General features: G+C 37.4%; 1 protein-coding gene across 1 annotated transcript; it reads right to left on the reverse strand.

The window, feature by feature from the left end:
• Positions 1–1194: 1194 nt before the first annotated feature.
• On the reverse strand, positions 1195–13943 carry LOC146750838 (xanthine dehydrogenase/oxidase-like). The gene is made up of 25 exons (XM_085497581.1): positions 13886–13943; positions 13624–13720; positions 13192–13300; positions 12731–12919; positions 12445–12615; positions 9213–9309; positions 9012–9115; positions 8513–8697; positions 8146–8359; positions 7930–8032; positions 7653–7704; positions 7381–7507; positions 6876–6995; positions 6345–6566; positions 6039–6172; positions 5654–5828; positions 5131–5322; positions 4784–4929; positions 4437–4518; positions 3476–3700; positions 3131–3205; positions 2927–2979; positions 2382–2562; positions 1824–2012; positions 1195–1377 (listed from the first exon to the last, which is right to left on the reverse strand). The coding sequence occupies exons 1-25, from the start codon at positions 13941–13943 to the stop codon at positions 1195–1197; spliced, it is 3483 nt and encodes a 1160-aa protein (XP_085353707.1).
• Between the last annotated feature and the right edge of the window lie 201 nt (positions 13944–14144).

The raw sequence follows: 14144 nt of genomic DNA on the forward strand, positions 1-14144 counted from the left end.
ATGAATAGAGAAAATAAATACAGAAATAATTGTAAATTGGGAAAACTTTGTTTGAACTTTGTTTTGTAATGTAATATATGTTGTATCTAATAGTCTCGATCTCCATTGCTACTAGTATTAGATACGTAATAAGAATAAATAAAAATACTGAGAATAAATTGAAGAAAATAAATACATGTAAAGAACTACGCTTCAATGTGACATTTGCCTTGTAATGGCAATCTAATTCAGAGTTATTATTGTCGCAATCTCCTTGCAAATTACCTAAAAACGAGCTACAGGAAATTAATAAATGACGACAATAAACTATTGTTTGACATCGTACCGGTGTTAAAAACTTGACACACCAATCATGTAAGAGTTTTCATGTAGTCATCAAAATGCGTACGTAAACATTATTTCATTGGGATGCCCCTTTGTCGGATATTCCATTTATTACTAATTCCTTGTGTGATCTGGAGTGGTCTCTGTCTACAAATGTCATCATCTGTCATTGCAAATATATGTGTACCTCCAGTTTCATATGATTCTTACTGTATAGAAGTCTCCCTAACTCAGAAATAATTGTAAATTGAGAAAAACTGTTTTCATCCAGAATTGCTTCAAACTTAACTTTGTTTTGTAGTGTAATATATTTTGTATGTAATATCTGCGGTCTCCATTGCTACTAGTATTGGTTACGTAATAAGGAGCTACTGCGAGTAAATAGTTGAAGATAATAAATACATGTAAAGAGCAACGCTTCAATTTGATATTTGCCTTGTAATGACAATTAATGTCAGAGCTGTTAATGTAGCAGCCTCCATATTGCAAATTAATATTGATTACTTAATAAAGGTCACTGTATTGTAATGTAGTGCAATTTAATGTAATGCAATGACAACTAGTACTGAATGCGCAATAAGCGCTTACAGATAATAAATAAAAGACAAAAATAAAGAAATAAATTAATTACTAAACACAATTGTAATTTTGCTTCTGTATTCTATATAAAACAAATAAATATTATGAAGATTAAACTAAATGTAAATGTATTACGCGCTATAAAATAAATTGAGGGTCATCCACTAGAATGTACTAGATTGTAAAATACACTGACTACATGAATAATAAATAAAATTTAAATGTTAACTGTTATTTAAATACGTATTACGCTATTAAAATTGTTGGGCTCTTCGGAGTTACGAAGATATTTTATAATTGTTCTGGAATTTCAAAACAATCTCCACAAGCCATTCTGATTCTTTGGGCAGTAGCTGGTGTGTCCAATTGGAAGTCTGTTGAATCACCCTTGATCTCCATTCGTACCGAACGAATGGCTTCTTTCACGGCAAAGTAAACGGAAGCCGCTAAAACAAGTGGCGGTTCACCAACTCCCTGTACGAATGGGATAACAAAATAAAAAATGTGATTCATGTAGCAGTAGGTTTTAAGAGTGTTCTAATATTTGACATTATCGTCAATGCCATGGACGGCAATGTTAACGTGAGGTTCAATGTCAAACCTTCAAATGAGTGATTATTATCTGTGACGCGTAGTTGTTTGCAAGTAATTCATCAAATTCACCTGAGGTCAAAAGTAGTAAGCTTTCCATCACCGATTTAAAGGACGAACTACATGCATGTCTTATGACAAACGCCAACGACTTTCAAAGAGTTTACCAGTGAAAATACATAACGTGTACGTGGACTTCAGTCATCCCCAGAAAGGTAGTAGACTTTTGAAAAACAAATCTCAAAATTACTAGAAATATTTTGCAGAATGAGAACAAAAAATGATTACTTGTTTAGTTTCATGCGTTAAAACAACAAATTAATTCTTACCTTCGATGAAAATACTGCTTTGGGGTTGTCCGAATTAGGCATCAAGTGAATGTTAAATTCTCGCGGGATATCTTGAACTCGCGGTACATTATAGGTTCCTGGTCCAGTGGACAGCAATTGGCCCTTGTCGGACCAGTGGAGCTCTTCTGTCATAAACAGTCCATAGCCTTGTAGGAAAGCGCCTTCAATCTGTAACCATGTGTATGTGAAAAAATGTGTGTTTAGATCTTCCAAAGCTACTTGAGTAACTTTAGAAAAATGAGTTTTCTGTGACATTTTTGTAATTGTAGTAGGAGAAATAAATCCCTTGGTTATACAAAAAGTTGTCAGAACCTAGTATGTTTCCTTTATAGTAACGTTGCTTCGAACCAACGTTATTCAAGAGACATGATCTTTGACATAACGTACACAACGAAATGCATCGAAGGATAAAAGACAACAGCCCCCCCCCCCACACACACACACCCAAGATTACTATCAAGATTACGTTACTATCAAATATATATACGAGATAACAGACTTTCAAGCAGACTTTAAAATTTCCTTTATTACTCATACCTGCCCGATGTCGATTTCAGGGTTGATCGACCTCCCGACTTCCATCACAATATCAGTACGTAAAACCACGTGTTCTCCAGTCAGTATATCAATCTCCACTTCCGAACACGCAACTCCGTAAGTAAAATATTTATACGGGTTACCTCGATTTGTCTTGGAATTAAAGGTGATGTCTTCGTCACTGAAATAATTATATAAAATGTGGAAATGTGTATCGTATTATGTAGTTTGGGGAAAAGATTTGGGGGCTAGCGATAACAACACATGTTTACAATTTAAAATAGAATAAGAAGCGCTATGTGAAAATGGGAATGATGTATATCTACACCAGTCGGGCTTTGAAATGTTTTGAGGCCCTAAATATATCTATTATGAATTGTTTTATTTTCCAAAATGTTTTATTGATTCCCCGACTATCCTTGACTCAAACTGCTCTCTGCATATGTATCATTCATTCTCTTGATAAATATCTATGGTATCGCGACGTCAGCACAGATAGTGTGACATCATTGAAGCACGTTCACGTGAATCATAAAGGTATTTACCCAAAATGTCCCTCAGCTGAAAGGCTAACAACATCCTTGTACGCAGCTGCGACCTGGAAAGAATAGGACATTAGTGCAGTTACTCTCAATCACCGCGCGCTATCATATAAGAGCGTACTCAGTGCCGTTTCGATCTGCCGAGTAATTGTTTATAGCAAGTGAATATTCAAAATGGGCGCAATCGACGAACGGAACAGTACTTACCCACTTTTCCCAGGGTCCTTCGGGATTATTTTCCATGAATGGTTGTAACCTGTTTTTAATTTTTTTGCAAGCATTCTGTTAAAAAGAACAGTTCTATTTAACAATACTAACGTGATATTTCAGTGAAGTCACTAAGGTTTTGTAATGACACATCGGTTGTAAATATAAGAGCAGGGTTGGTATATGCACCGTAAGTATGTATACTGACGCTGTCGCACATACACTGTATGGTAACACGTTTCGTCTCATTTCCGTAATAATTTATCATACCCCACCTAATCATGCATTAAAAGCAACGTTATAATTGACGGGTGGTATTACAACAGTGAACAAATAAAAACTCACCATGACGGCCATTCCATTGAGATCAGTACCTGTACTTGCAGCGGTTGGTGACGTATTCGGCACGGTATGCGTACTGGTTTCAGCGATGTACACACGCTCGACTGGTACACCCAACACAGTGCTGGCTATTTGTATCATCTTAGTATGGATTCCTTGACCCATTTCAATTCCACCGTGTGTTAATAACACTGAACCATCAAGGTACACATTCACCAATGCACCAGCCTACAGTCCGGGACAGAAACACATATAAATACGAAATTAAAATTAGTCTTTCTTGTACGTCCATGTGTCCGTTAGCGATCTGTTCCCTGGGCTTATTGTCAGAAAATTCTTGAAGTAGGGGTAACGCTATTTATCGTCAGAAACGGAGTTTTAACCTTTGTGTGATATTTTGGCTGGCCGCTTTTGTACAAATGTGACAAGCAGGTCACATTTCGGTGGTAAAAATGGAATAACTCATGCTCTATGGTCATGGCTTCGTGTAAACTAAATCTTAGAGTAACAGTTTCGGACAAATCTCTTTCTACTCTGCCCGAGTTTGTGCCCAAAGTTACTATTTTGTTTTCGAGTTGAGGCCAGTGCTTCCACTGGGTCGACACTATACATTACACCAAATTTCCGAATGGCAAGATATAACAATTCATTATGCATCATAATGTTCAAGTCATGAAGCAATCAACATTACCGATCCATTGTGTGTTGAATTCTAACAAGCATTCCTTTTCCTTAACTGACTTTGTCAAACTTATCAGAGACCAACAACCTGTAGATCGGCAAAGAGCCTACAGGCTTGTCTGACTGTATGTTTGTCAATTATTAAATGCACTAAAATAGAAAAAAGGTCATAGTAAATCCTGTCTAGATTTTTTGGTCTTTGAATATTTTTCATTAACATTTATTTAATTTTGTATTTAATTACTGAAGAGTAACACAAATTAAAACATAACTTCTACCATACCTGACTCAAGAATTTACATCCAAATCCAATTCCGAGTTTGGTAGGGACTATCGAAATTCCTCTCTTTGTCCATTGATGGTTCCTATACATATATAAACATAAGAAAACATCAATCTCTTAGTCTCACGTAGCTGTATTATTTTGGAATTGAACATAATATGTATCCGTGATTGCGTATCTCCGTAAAATACCGAAAAATTTACTAGCGATTGTTGGAGTATTAATGACTAAAATAAGTAACCATTGGTGGTATATAATGTGTTGTGCTAGTGTACAGTTAAGTGTACTTCATTGCCAGCACACTATGTTTGTAAGTACACCGTATACTGCAATACTACTATACCTACTTGTTAAATAGTGCTACGTTTGTCTTCCTATTATGCAAATCGCTGACTTTGATACATTCGTCCCAACACTGTTGCATTTTCCAGTTTTCCATCACCTGCCCATATATGGTCAATTCTCCTTCCTTCAATAGATTGATTTGTCGGACCTGTAATGGGAGCATTTATTATAAAATTTCTATTAAAATCAACTAGCTAGGAACAATTAAGTGACGCGTGTACGTGTACGTGTACGGTGTTCAAATCATGATTACGCTGCGTTGTATCCGTTTACCAAACACGGCACGGAGCACCAATGCTTTTAATGGTTTGAAAGTCTCACAGTGCGAGATAAAAAAAAAAAAATTCACCTTCTCAGCTGGTAAGCCACATTTAATGGCAACTTGATTGATGACATATTCGGCAACCATCATCGCTTGCGATCTCCCAAAGCCTCTCATTGCTGTGTTGGACGGCAAGTTTGTCTTGCAAGTAAACCCTCTAACTCGCACATGGGGAATGCTGTATACGTTGGTTATACTCAACAGGCCGACACCAGAAAGCTAGAATTAGAAAAAGCATCTCTAATTTAGGTACATTTGGGTTTCCCGGTTGGGGTGGTAATCACAACGAATTTGAGAAGCGAAGTCATTACTAGTACGGTATATGCTATCAACATACGCCAAAAATGCAATGATACAATGATATTCAAATTAGTCATGTATATGATCCCAAGTGTAAATATGCAATTTGTCATTTTCTATATGTCATTGTGTTTACGCGCGGTTCTCTGATGAAGTAACGATAAATACTGTCTATCATAATACAATATTATAAGTGGCAGTGTGTACTAATTTAGATAAATCGATATATCGGTCGAATTTATACTCTTACAGTATTAGAAATACCCCGTGTGTTTCCTGCATTCAGATATACGTCCACGTCCAATGCCTTCAAATAACCATCTTTGGTGAACCCGACGCGATACTTGGCCAACTGTGGATGTCGTCCACCCGTGATAGCCATGTCTTCATCCCGACTAAGGACGCAACGCACAGGGCACCTCGTTCTAAACACGAATGAATGAATGAATGAATGAATGGTTGTGGGTGGGGTTGTTGTTTAAATTGATGAACGGATTCATGAATTCACATATAATACAAGGTGTGGATGATATTAAAAGTTGCAATGAATTAAATATTACTGAACCGTTATTAGAAGTAAGACATTATTGATCCAGACACTTCCCAAACCAATTACGGAAAAAAGTAGTACTTACTTATGAGACGCTACAGCACAGACTGTTGCGACCATGATAGGTCGGAATTCCTTGCCACCGAAACCACCACCAAGGCGAGTTACTTTACAAACAACTTTATTTGCTGAAACCCCGATTGCGCTGGCAACAGCACGCTGTGAATGTGAAACAATGTCATTACCATTTTAATGATTGACTACGTTAGGTACGTGACGAAGGAAACTCCTGGTGTAGGTTATCTCTTGAACCTCGTACGTAACAACATATCGACAAACATCGCAATATTCAATCTATTGGTCTTCTTGAAACTCTACTTAATATATATACCTGTACAAGTGAAGTGTTCTGTGTTGATGAAATAATGCTCATCTCGCCGTTTCTGCCTATTGGAGTGACGAGGCAACAATGAGTTTCCATGTAGAAATGTTCTTGACCACCCATTCGCATTTCATCAGAGATGACGTCATCGGAATCGGAGAAACCGGCATGTACATCGCCATGGTTCAGTTCGTGGTGTGGGTGATAGAAAGAATTATTCTCGATCGCTTCCTGCAGATGTGTCATATATTTTTCTAATTTATTACATAGTACAATATATATTGACTAGTCTTCTATGACGTCGAAATAACGTAATGCCAATGCCAATGCCAATCAAAATGACAACTGTGTATTGGTTTGTCATCTAGAGTATATGCAAGCTTTCAAACAAACTTCAAAACACCATGGCTGTTTATAAATGGTCGCTCTTTACCTATTTTGTCACGGAGATGGTTTGTCGTTAGAGGGCGCAACGTTTAAAATTGCATTACGTGTTTAATGTGCTCTGAAGATGGACAAAGTAGGTATTTATAAGTATACCTCAAAAGTTATAATTGGTTCCAGTTGCTCGTACACCACTTTAACCAGTCCAGCTGCCTTTCTGGCAGTGTGTCTGTCTTCAGCCACAATGGTCCCAATTATCTGCCCAACACAAGTTACCTACCCAAAAAATATAGTTGTTCAACGGGTTATCATTAAAATCAGTCGAATTTCATGAATCCTCGTAGAAACTTATTTGATTTTAGTGTGCCAAATAAACTTTGTTTGATATTTGGGATTTCTGAATATAGTTGGCAAGTAAAGTTTATAAAAAATGACAATTAAACTTTATTTCAAGCATTTAGTGATAAGATATTTCGAAATTGAAAGTCAAATTGCATAGCAAAACAATAAAGAGGCACATTATAAGAAGTGGTCCCCATTGATTCACTATGTCTCATAAATGCACTTAGAATAGGTTTCAGAATCTTTATATGCATTGTAACTTCATTAAGGAAGCCCAATAAAAACGTTATAAACATAAACAATTTATTATAGAATTTACCTTATTGACCGCGAATATCTCCTCGTCATGAACCAGGCAACCGGTCAAATTACTACCAGGCACATCGCGGTAGTCGACAAAACGTACGACGCCCTCTATAGACATAGCAGCGTTAACATCAATTGAACTGCGAAAAGAAACTTGAAGATGAGATTGTGACGCGCACTTTTGTAAACATGTGAGTCCCTCATTTAATATTCAAAACACGGAAAGTAGATATTTGGAATTAACGCAATCACTAATATATGATATGAAAATACAATACATCTCACCGTATATATGCATGTGCGCACGTACTCTTGACGAGCCCGATGAACAGCTCATCTGCGGGTACAATGGTAGAATAATTACTCATATGAAATCAGAGCTGCCGGACGTTTAACACCAGAACTTTGTGTCTGCTTAGTAGAGCCTTATTTGCATACACATTAAATTATTTCAGGTTAATTCATTTCTATCTAGTCATTGATATATTTGAACATATATATTAACATATATATTAACATATACGTGAATATATTAACAACGGTTTATCATCATTCAACTTGCCTCTTCTCGGAGGAATGTCGTCCAAATATTGCGCGTCGCCCGTGACCTGTTCTTTAGCTGACACATGTACCACTGAATTACCAACATTCCCTTGAGTGTATTCCTTAAAACGAAAATAGGCACAAAAGTCAAAAGTATTCCTAGAAAATATCAGCGTATTGGTGAAGTGATTATTTATTTTATAATACAAGTGTGTATTCTGCAAACAGACTATACCTGCCAACATTGTTTTCCTCGAATGGCCCTCTTTTTTGTTGATTTTATCACGTCTGTCGAAAACAATTTATTTTTCTTCAACATAACTTGGTGATAAAACTTGAAAAAAAAACTTTTCATCATGGAAGCTTTATAGTCAGTTATAGTCTTGCTGGCTGCAGCCAGCTGATCAAGTTCAGTAAACACTCGTTTCAGTAAGTTATCATTCCAGGCGCTGAAACACATCAAACAAATTTGAATACATTAAAAGTGTTGTGAGTCGTGAAAGATTTGTGTAATTTGGTTAATAAACGATAAATTATCAGTTCGGTCGTACTGAGCAACGACGTGCACCCAGTCCAAAACATACGATTTTCCTCAGTGTTACCTTCCAACCAAGTTTTGTCCAATCGTATTTAAGTACCCATTGCTTCCGATTCCTCCGAAGCAAAGTCGCATGTCGTGAATGACGTCATCTTTCAAAGTAGCAACCATCCCAGCATTTAAGTAATTACTGGCCGCCGCGTGTTGCCGATGTGGGACGTCACTCCAGTAACCGCTGCAACATTGGTCCTATTCAAAAGAAAGCACATAATTTGAACAACTTTCATACGAATAAAAATTACCTATACGCAGTGCCGGTGATGCACATCACGGCGTTGGTGAATGCTTACGTTCTTTATTTTATGATCGATCCGCTTGCACACAGTTAAAGCGGGGGAGTAGTCACCTGCGCATGCGTCACATGGCCATAGCGTGTAATTGTTTACAAACAAGCGTCTACCCACGAGCCTTTGCATATAAGCGCAGTAACCGATGACGTAGTGGGTCCTGCCAATGCACATTAAATGATGACGTAATGATATATATTCAGCGTAAACTCTTACCTTAACAGATAATGGGATGAAAAGAGACAGTATAAGACCATTTCCGTTCAGCAAGGTATTTTTTCTAATCAGGTATTTGTCCATAGGAATAATTTCTGCTTGACCTAGGATAGAATACACCAGTGACGTATAAAATCAACAACAATCACTTTCCAGAATTTATCTGTATTGCATTGAATACCACGTACTGCCTGTACTCACCACTTATTTCAATTATCGTGACATCACAGCCGCTGGCGGTGAGCAATGGAATTATATCTGACGTTATTGACGCTAAGGCAATATGCCCTCCAATTGTCTGTAATGTAAATACACAGAGTTCGGTTCAGATTGGTAAATCATGAATTATTTGTTTAAAGGCTTGACGGATAATTTTCATTTTTCACAGTGTTTAATCTTACTGCAGTGTTTCTTGTGTGAACTCCTCCGATAGTTTCGATACTCTCAACCAACGCCTTGAACAGCTTTGTTTCGCTCTCTGTGGACACAAGGATAAGAGTAAACGTATCGTATATTATCATATCCCAATGCTGTTACGCATGCTGTGATTGGTTGAGATTCGGTCATATGACAAAAAATAAAAATGGATATTACATGGTATATTGCCCGCCAAGTGGATATTCATGGGTATATCACATGGATGACGTCACTGAAAGTACTGCGCAACGATACTGCGCATAACAAATTGTCGTCTGCTGCACTGGTGCTGCCCTAGCCGCTCTTGCTTTCGGGGTTGCTTTTAAGGTTTTGAAGGAACTTTAGCCATTTGAAATAACCAGCGAACGTGCACGAATGGATATTTAGTAAGATACCTTGTTTTGATGTTTACGGCATTTTTTATATCAAGCTAAAATGTACGACAAAGTCGCCACTGAAACGTCGAAGCCGGTGTTGTCTCGGCGCGTTCTATGCTGTTAACATTTGTTCACGTTCCACGCTGATGCTAACCGAAAACGATCTAAAACTGAGTGATTTGTTAAAAAAGATGGTGTAGTACTTTAATGAGAAAGTAATTTCAGTCACTTCCACGGCACTCTGACATTTTTTATCAGGAGAGTGATCACTCAAATTATCAAGAATAACATTTTTGAAATGAATTGAGAAATTCTCAAACACAAGTTATTTGATCACTCTACAGATAAAAATGTCAGAGTGCCGTGGAAATGACTGAAATTACCTTCTCACGAACGTACCACACCTATTCACAAGCCACACAGCTTTGTTTAGAGCGTTTTCGGTTAGCATCGGCGTGGAACGCGTAGAAATGCTTACAGCGTAGAACGCGCTGCAGCGACCCCGACTGCGACGTTTCAGTGGCGGCTTTGCCGTATATTTTTGCTCCATACAAAAAATACCATATACATCAAAACAGAGTATCTTACTTAATATCCACTCTGGCACGTTCACTGTCTATTTTGGATGGCTAACGTTCCTTCAAAACCCTGAAAGCAACCCCGAAAAAAAAACAGAGCAGCACCAGTGCAGCGAACGACAATTTGTTATGCGCAGTATCGTTGCGCAGTGGTTTCTGTGACGTCATCCATGTGATATACCCATGTAATATCCACTTGGCGGGCAATATACCATGTAATATCCATTTTTATTCCATGTCATGTGACCGAGTCTCAACCAATCACAGCATGCGTAACAACAGTGAGATGTGATAATTGATGATGATATCAGGTTCTGTAATTCTCGGGTCCAGTTGGTTATAACACCGTGACTCTGAACAAAATGATGAATAAAATTTCTAAAGAAGCCAACCTCAGTCCAATATATACATATATGAATGTCACTGTGTGTTGTGAATACTACATATGAATATTTGAAAATTTACGTATTTAATATTTATTGCCGTTATTGATATTTAATAGTAATATTAATTACTTAAACTTTATTTGAATGTTATACAATAAAACACAGGTGCAATGTAGAAGCTTTGTAATTCTCGGCCTGATGGATTGACTATGTGTCAATCATTTGTGTCTGTTTCTTTATTCGGTATAAAAACACAAATGTTAACCCCAACAGAGGTGACAATCGGGGCTCATTTATTGAGCTCTTCGGGTCGCCAAAATTATATTTGTACTTTTGTTAGGAGGTATCATATCACGTTCTATCGTATCTTATCATGTCGCATAATATCATATTGTTATATAGAACTATAAAGTAAAGGGTTTAGTACTGAACCTACCAGGAAGAGACGAAATAAATTCACGCAGAGCATCCACCATCCGACTCAATGTGACAGCGCCACCTATAGATAGACCTTTTTCTGACTTGTTGAATACGGTCAATTCCGGCACGTGAGAAACCGCAATGAACACAGAATGCTCGAAATTCGATTCTGTGCATGTACGCCCTGCAGTTAACAAAGAACGACATTAATTCAGTAAATACTGGGAACATATCTAGACATGTCTCATTATGTGGGGTTTTTCTAAGATAAAGATAACATCGCAATTGTAATAATACAAAATAGAACAGTGTTCGATAAATAAATAGTAATCGCGATAATTACATTATTTCTTATTTTGTTATTGTCAAGGCCATTTGTATTAATTTGTGATTTTTGTTTATTATGAAAACAACCAATACGTGAGTCTATGATAAGCCATAATGGGATTCAGTCATTATGCAGCATTATGAGTATTTTACACGCATTGTATATGTCACATGGGACTCACATCGAACAAGCGCGTCGGCTCCTTACGCACATACACATTTCCACACGACAACTTACCTATATTTGTGTTGCCGCCCACTATTGTCGCCGTGGGAAATTGGGCCATCGATGCCAACATTTGTTTCATTGTCGTTGGTCGTATCCATGTGTGGTTATCTCCCCTGAAGACCACAGTTTTCGAGTGAAACTCTTTGTTCGTCTTGATAAGAAACATTTTAGAGTTATGTACAACATTGGCGAACAATGATTTACAGTAAGTCTGCATTCGGTGTAATATTTTAGCATATACCTGACGCCAGTCTCGATATCTTATCAAGTTAATTTGCATGGAAACCACTTTTTTCTCATGATTTCCGGAAATTCGATTGGATGGCGGTTAGAGTCACTCCAAACACATAAAAAATAACGTGATCGCAGTTTATATAATTGTAAGATTGAGCATGCGCAAAAAGTCAACTTTTTGTTAGAATCAATTAGTGAACAGTTCAACATTACTATAACATATATTCAGTATATAGTTGCCTGGGTCGTCCGATATAATTTGCATACTAAGCTGATTTAACAGTAGCACTATAGTGCTAACTTGTTGATATGCAAATTGCTGGCGGTAGAGAGTCGCGTAATTTTGAATACGTGACAGGACAGTGTAACAAACACTTTAATGTAAACAAATGTTACAATTTAATGCATTATTATCTCGGTTTGAACGAATCCCAGAGAAACACTTTATAAAGTATTATTACTAACCAGTAATGCGGGTGGAAAAATAGGTTCTTGAGTTTCCACCATCGATGTTCTTGACTCGTAATTGTCCCCAGCCGATTTGCCGTTTGGAACTACGTTTTCTGTTACACAATTTTCCGAAGGTATGCCACGGCAACAACCGTTTGTTTTGGCACCTCCACAACAACCGTTCTCCTGAAGGGAAAAGTAAAACATTTTGATCTTTCTTACGGGTGAGTGTTCACTGTCGACGTCTATACATAGTTATCTGCTGTTAGTATGAGAAGTGTTACACAGTACATTTACTGACCTTGCTGAACTCGTAGCATCCTTCCAAGACAGATCTGTATCCCGTACACCGACAGATTATTCCCTCTAAAGCTGAGTTGATTTCTTCTTTCGTTGGGTTCGGCTTGTTGCGCAATAGCGTATACATGGTCATCACTACGCCCGGTGTACAGAAACCACACTGTGTGCCATGATTTCTTAAAATACTCTCCTATTTATACCAAGAAACACAGAAACAAATACGACATTAATACTATTTCAAACTTTAACCTCAAATATTGCCGTCGCGCTTTAATTAAAGCGCAGTGTTAGATTTCCTAAAAAACGTGTTTCGAGACGACTGAAGGCGGACATTGTAAAACAAGATTGTCACATTAAGTTTGTAAATAACACAATTCATTGAATCCGACACTCGTATTGACCTGCTCTCCGAACATCCTAAGAAAATGACATATACCATAGTAAATTATTACAATCACTGACCTGAATGGGATGCAGTCTTTCCTGAATGTTGGTGACCCCCTCTATTGTGGTGACAGCCATACCATGAAGAGAGCACAGTGGAACAAGGCACGAATAAACACACACATGCCTTGACAGAAGAAAACGTTATAGCATAACAAAATTACTGTATACTGATAAATGGATCCAATATTGAACAGCTGATGGAACACGAAGTGGTGTGACGATTGACGCTTTAAACAATAGTTCATTGCGGACGTTTTACTGATTTGCTTATGAAAACACCGTGTGTTCCCAAATCACATGAAAACATGGACAGGCGAAATTAAAGTTGCCTACTTACAGTCAAGATATCTTTGATAGACGTTCGCCTGGTACATACGAGTTAAGAATGTCGTCAAAATATTAAAAAAGTGAAGAAAACAAAATAAAAGTTTATGTTTATGTACTTACTGTATAGTACCAGATTGTCTTTCGAAGTAGGATATCATAACCGTACACACCCCGCAGCCACCTTGGTTGCACGATGACTTGGTACCAGTCATCAATACTACATTTATTATTAAAGAAATTCACACTTACAATATGACTGTGCGAGGTTCCAAGAGTAACATTGAATATGCATTGGAAATTATGTGTTTTACAAATAATTTATAATTGAGGGCGGTATGCTCGTGTGATGGCAGCATCATACATGTACATGTATAAAGGATACAGTTTTCTCGAAGGTGAGAAAGTAGCGTCATTTCCGGTTGTACATGTCTCTGTGTCATCTAATAAGTAACAATACACATTTCGAAACGATACATATCAACACATGGTGACATTTGTCATATTATATTTATACTGATACAAACAGCATATTTACGCTTTGGAACGTACACTGACACCTTGCAACGGATATATTTTGATATGTAGATTAATGAAAAGGCATTTCTAAACAGAGAACTTGGCTAAGTGCCATGGTTTGGTAT

The sequence above is a fragment of the Saccoglossus kowalevskii genome, chromosome 1 (genome assembly GCF_978046115.1).
Source record: "Saccoglossus kowalevskii chromosome 1, keSacKowa6.1, whole genome shotgun sequence".
NCBI classification, from domain to species: domain Eukaryota; kingdom Metazoa; phylum Hemichordata; class Enteropneusta; family Harrimaniidae; genus Saccoglossus; species Saccoglossus kowalevskii.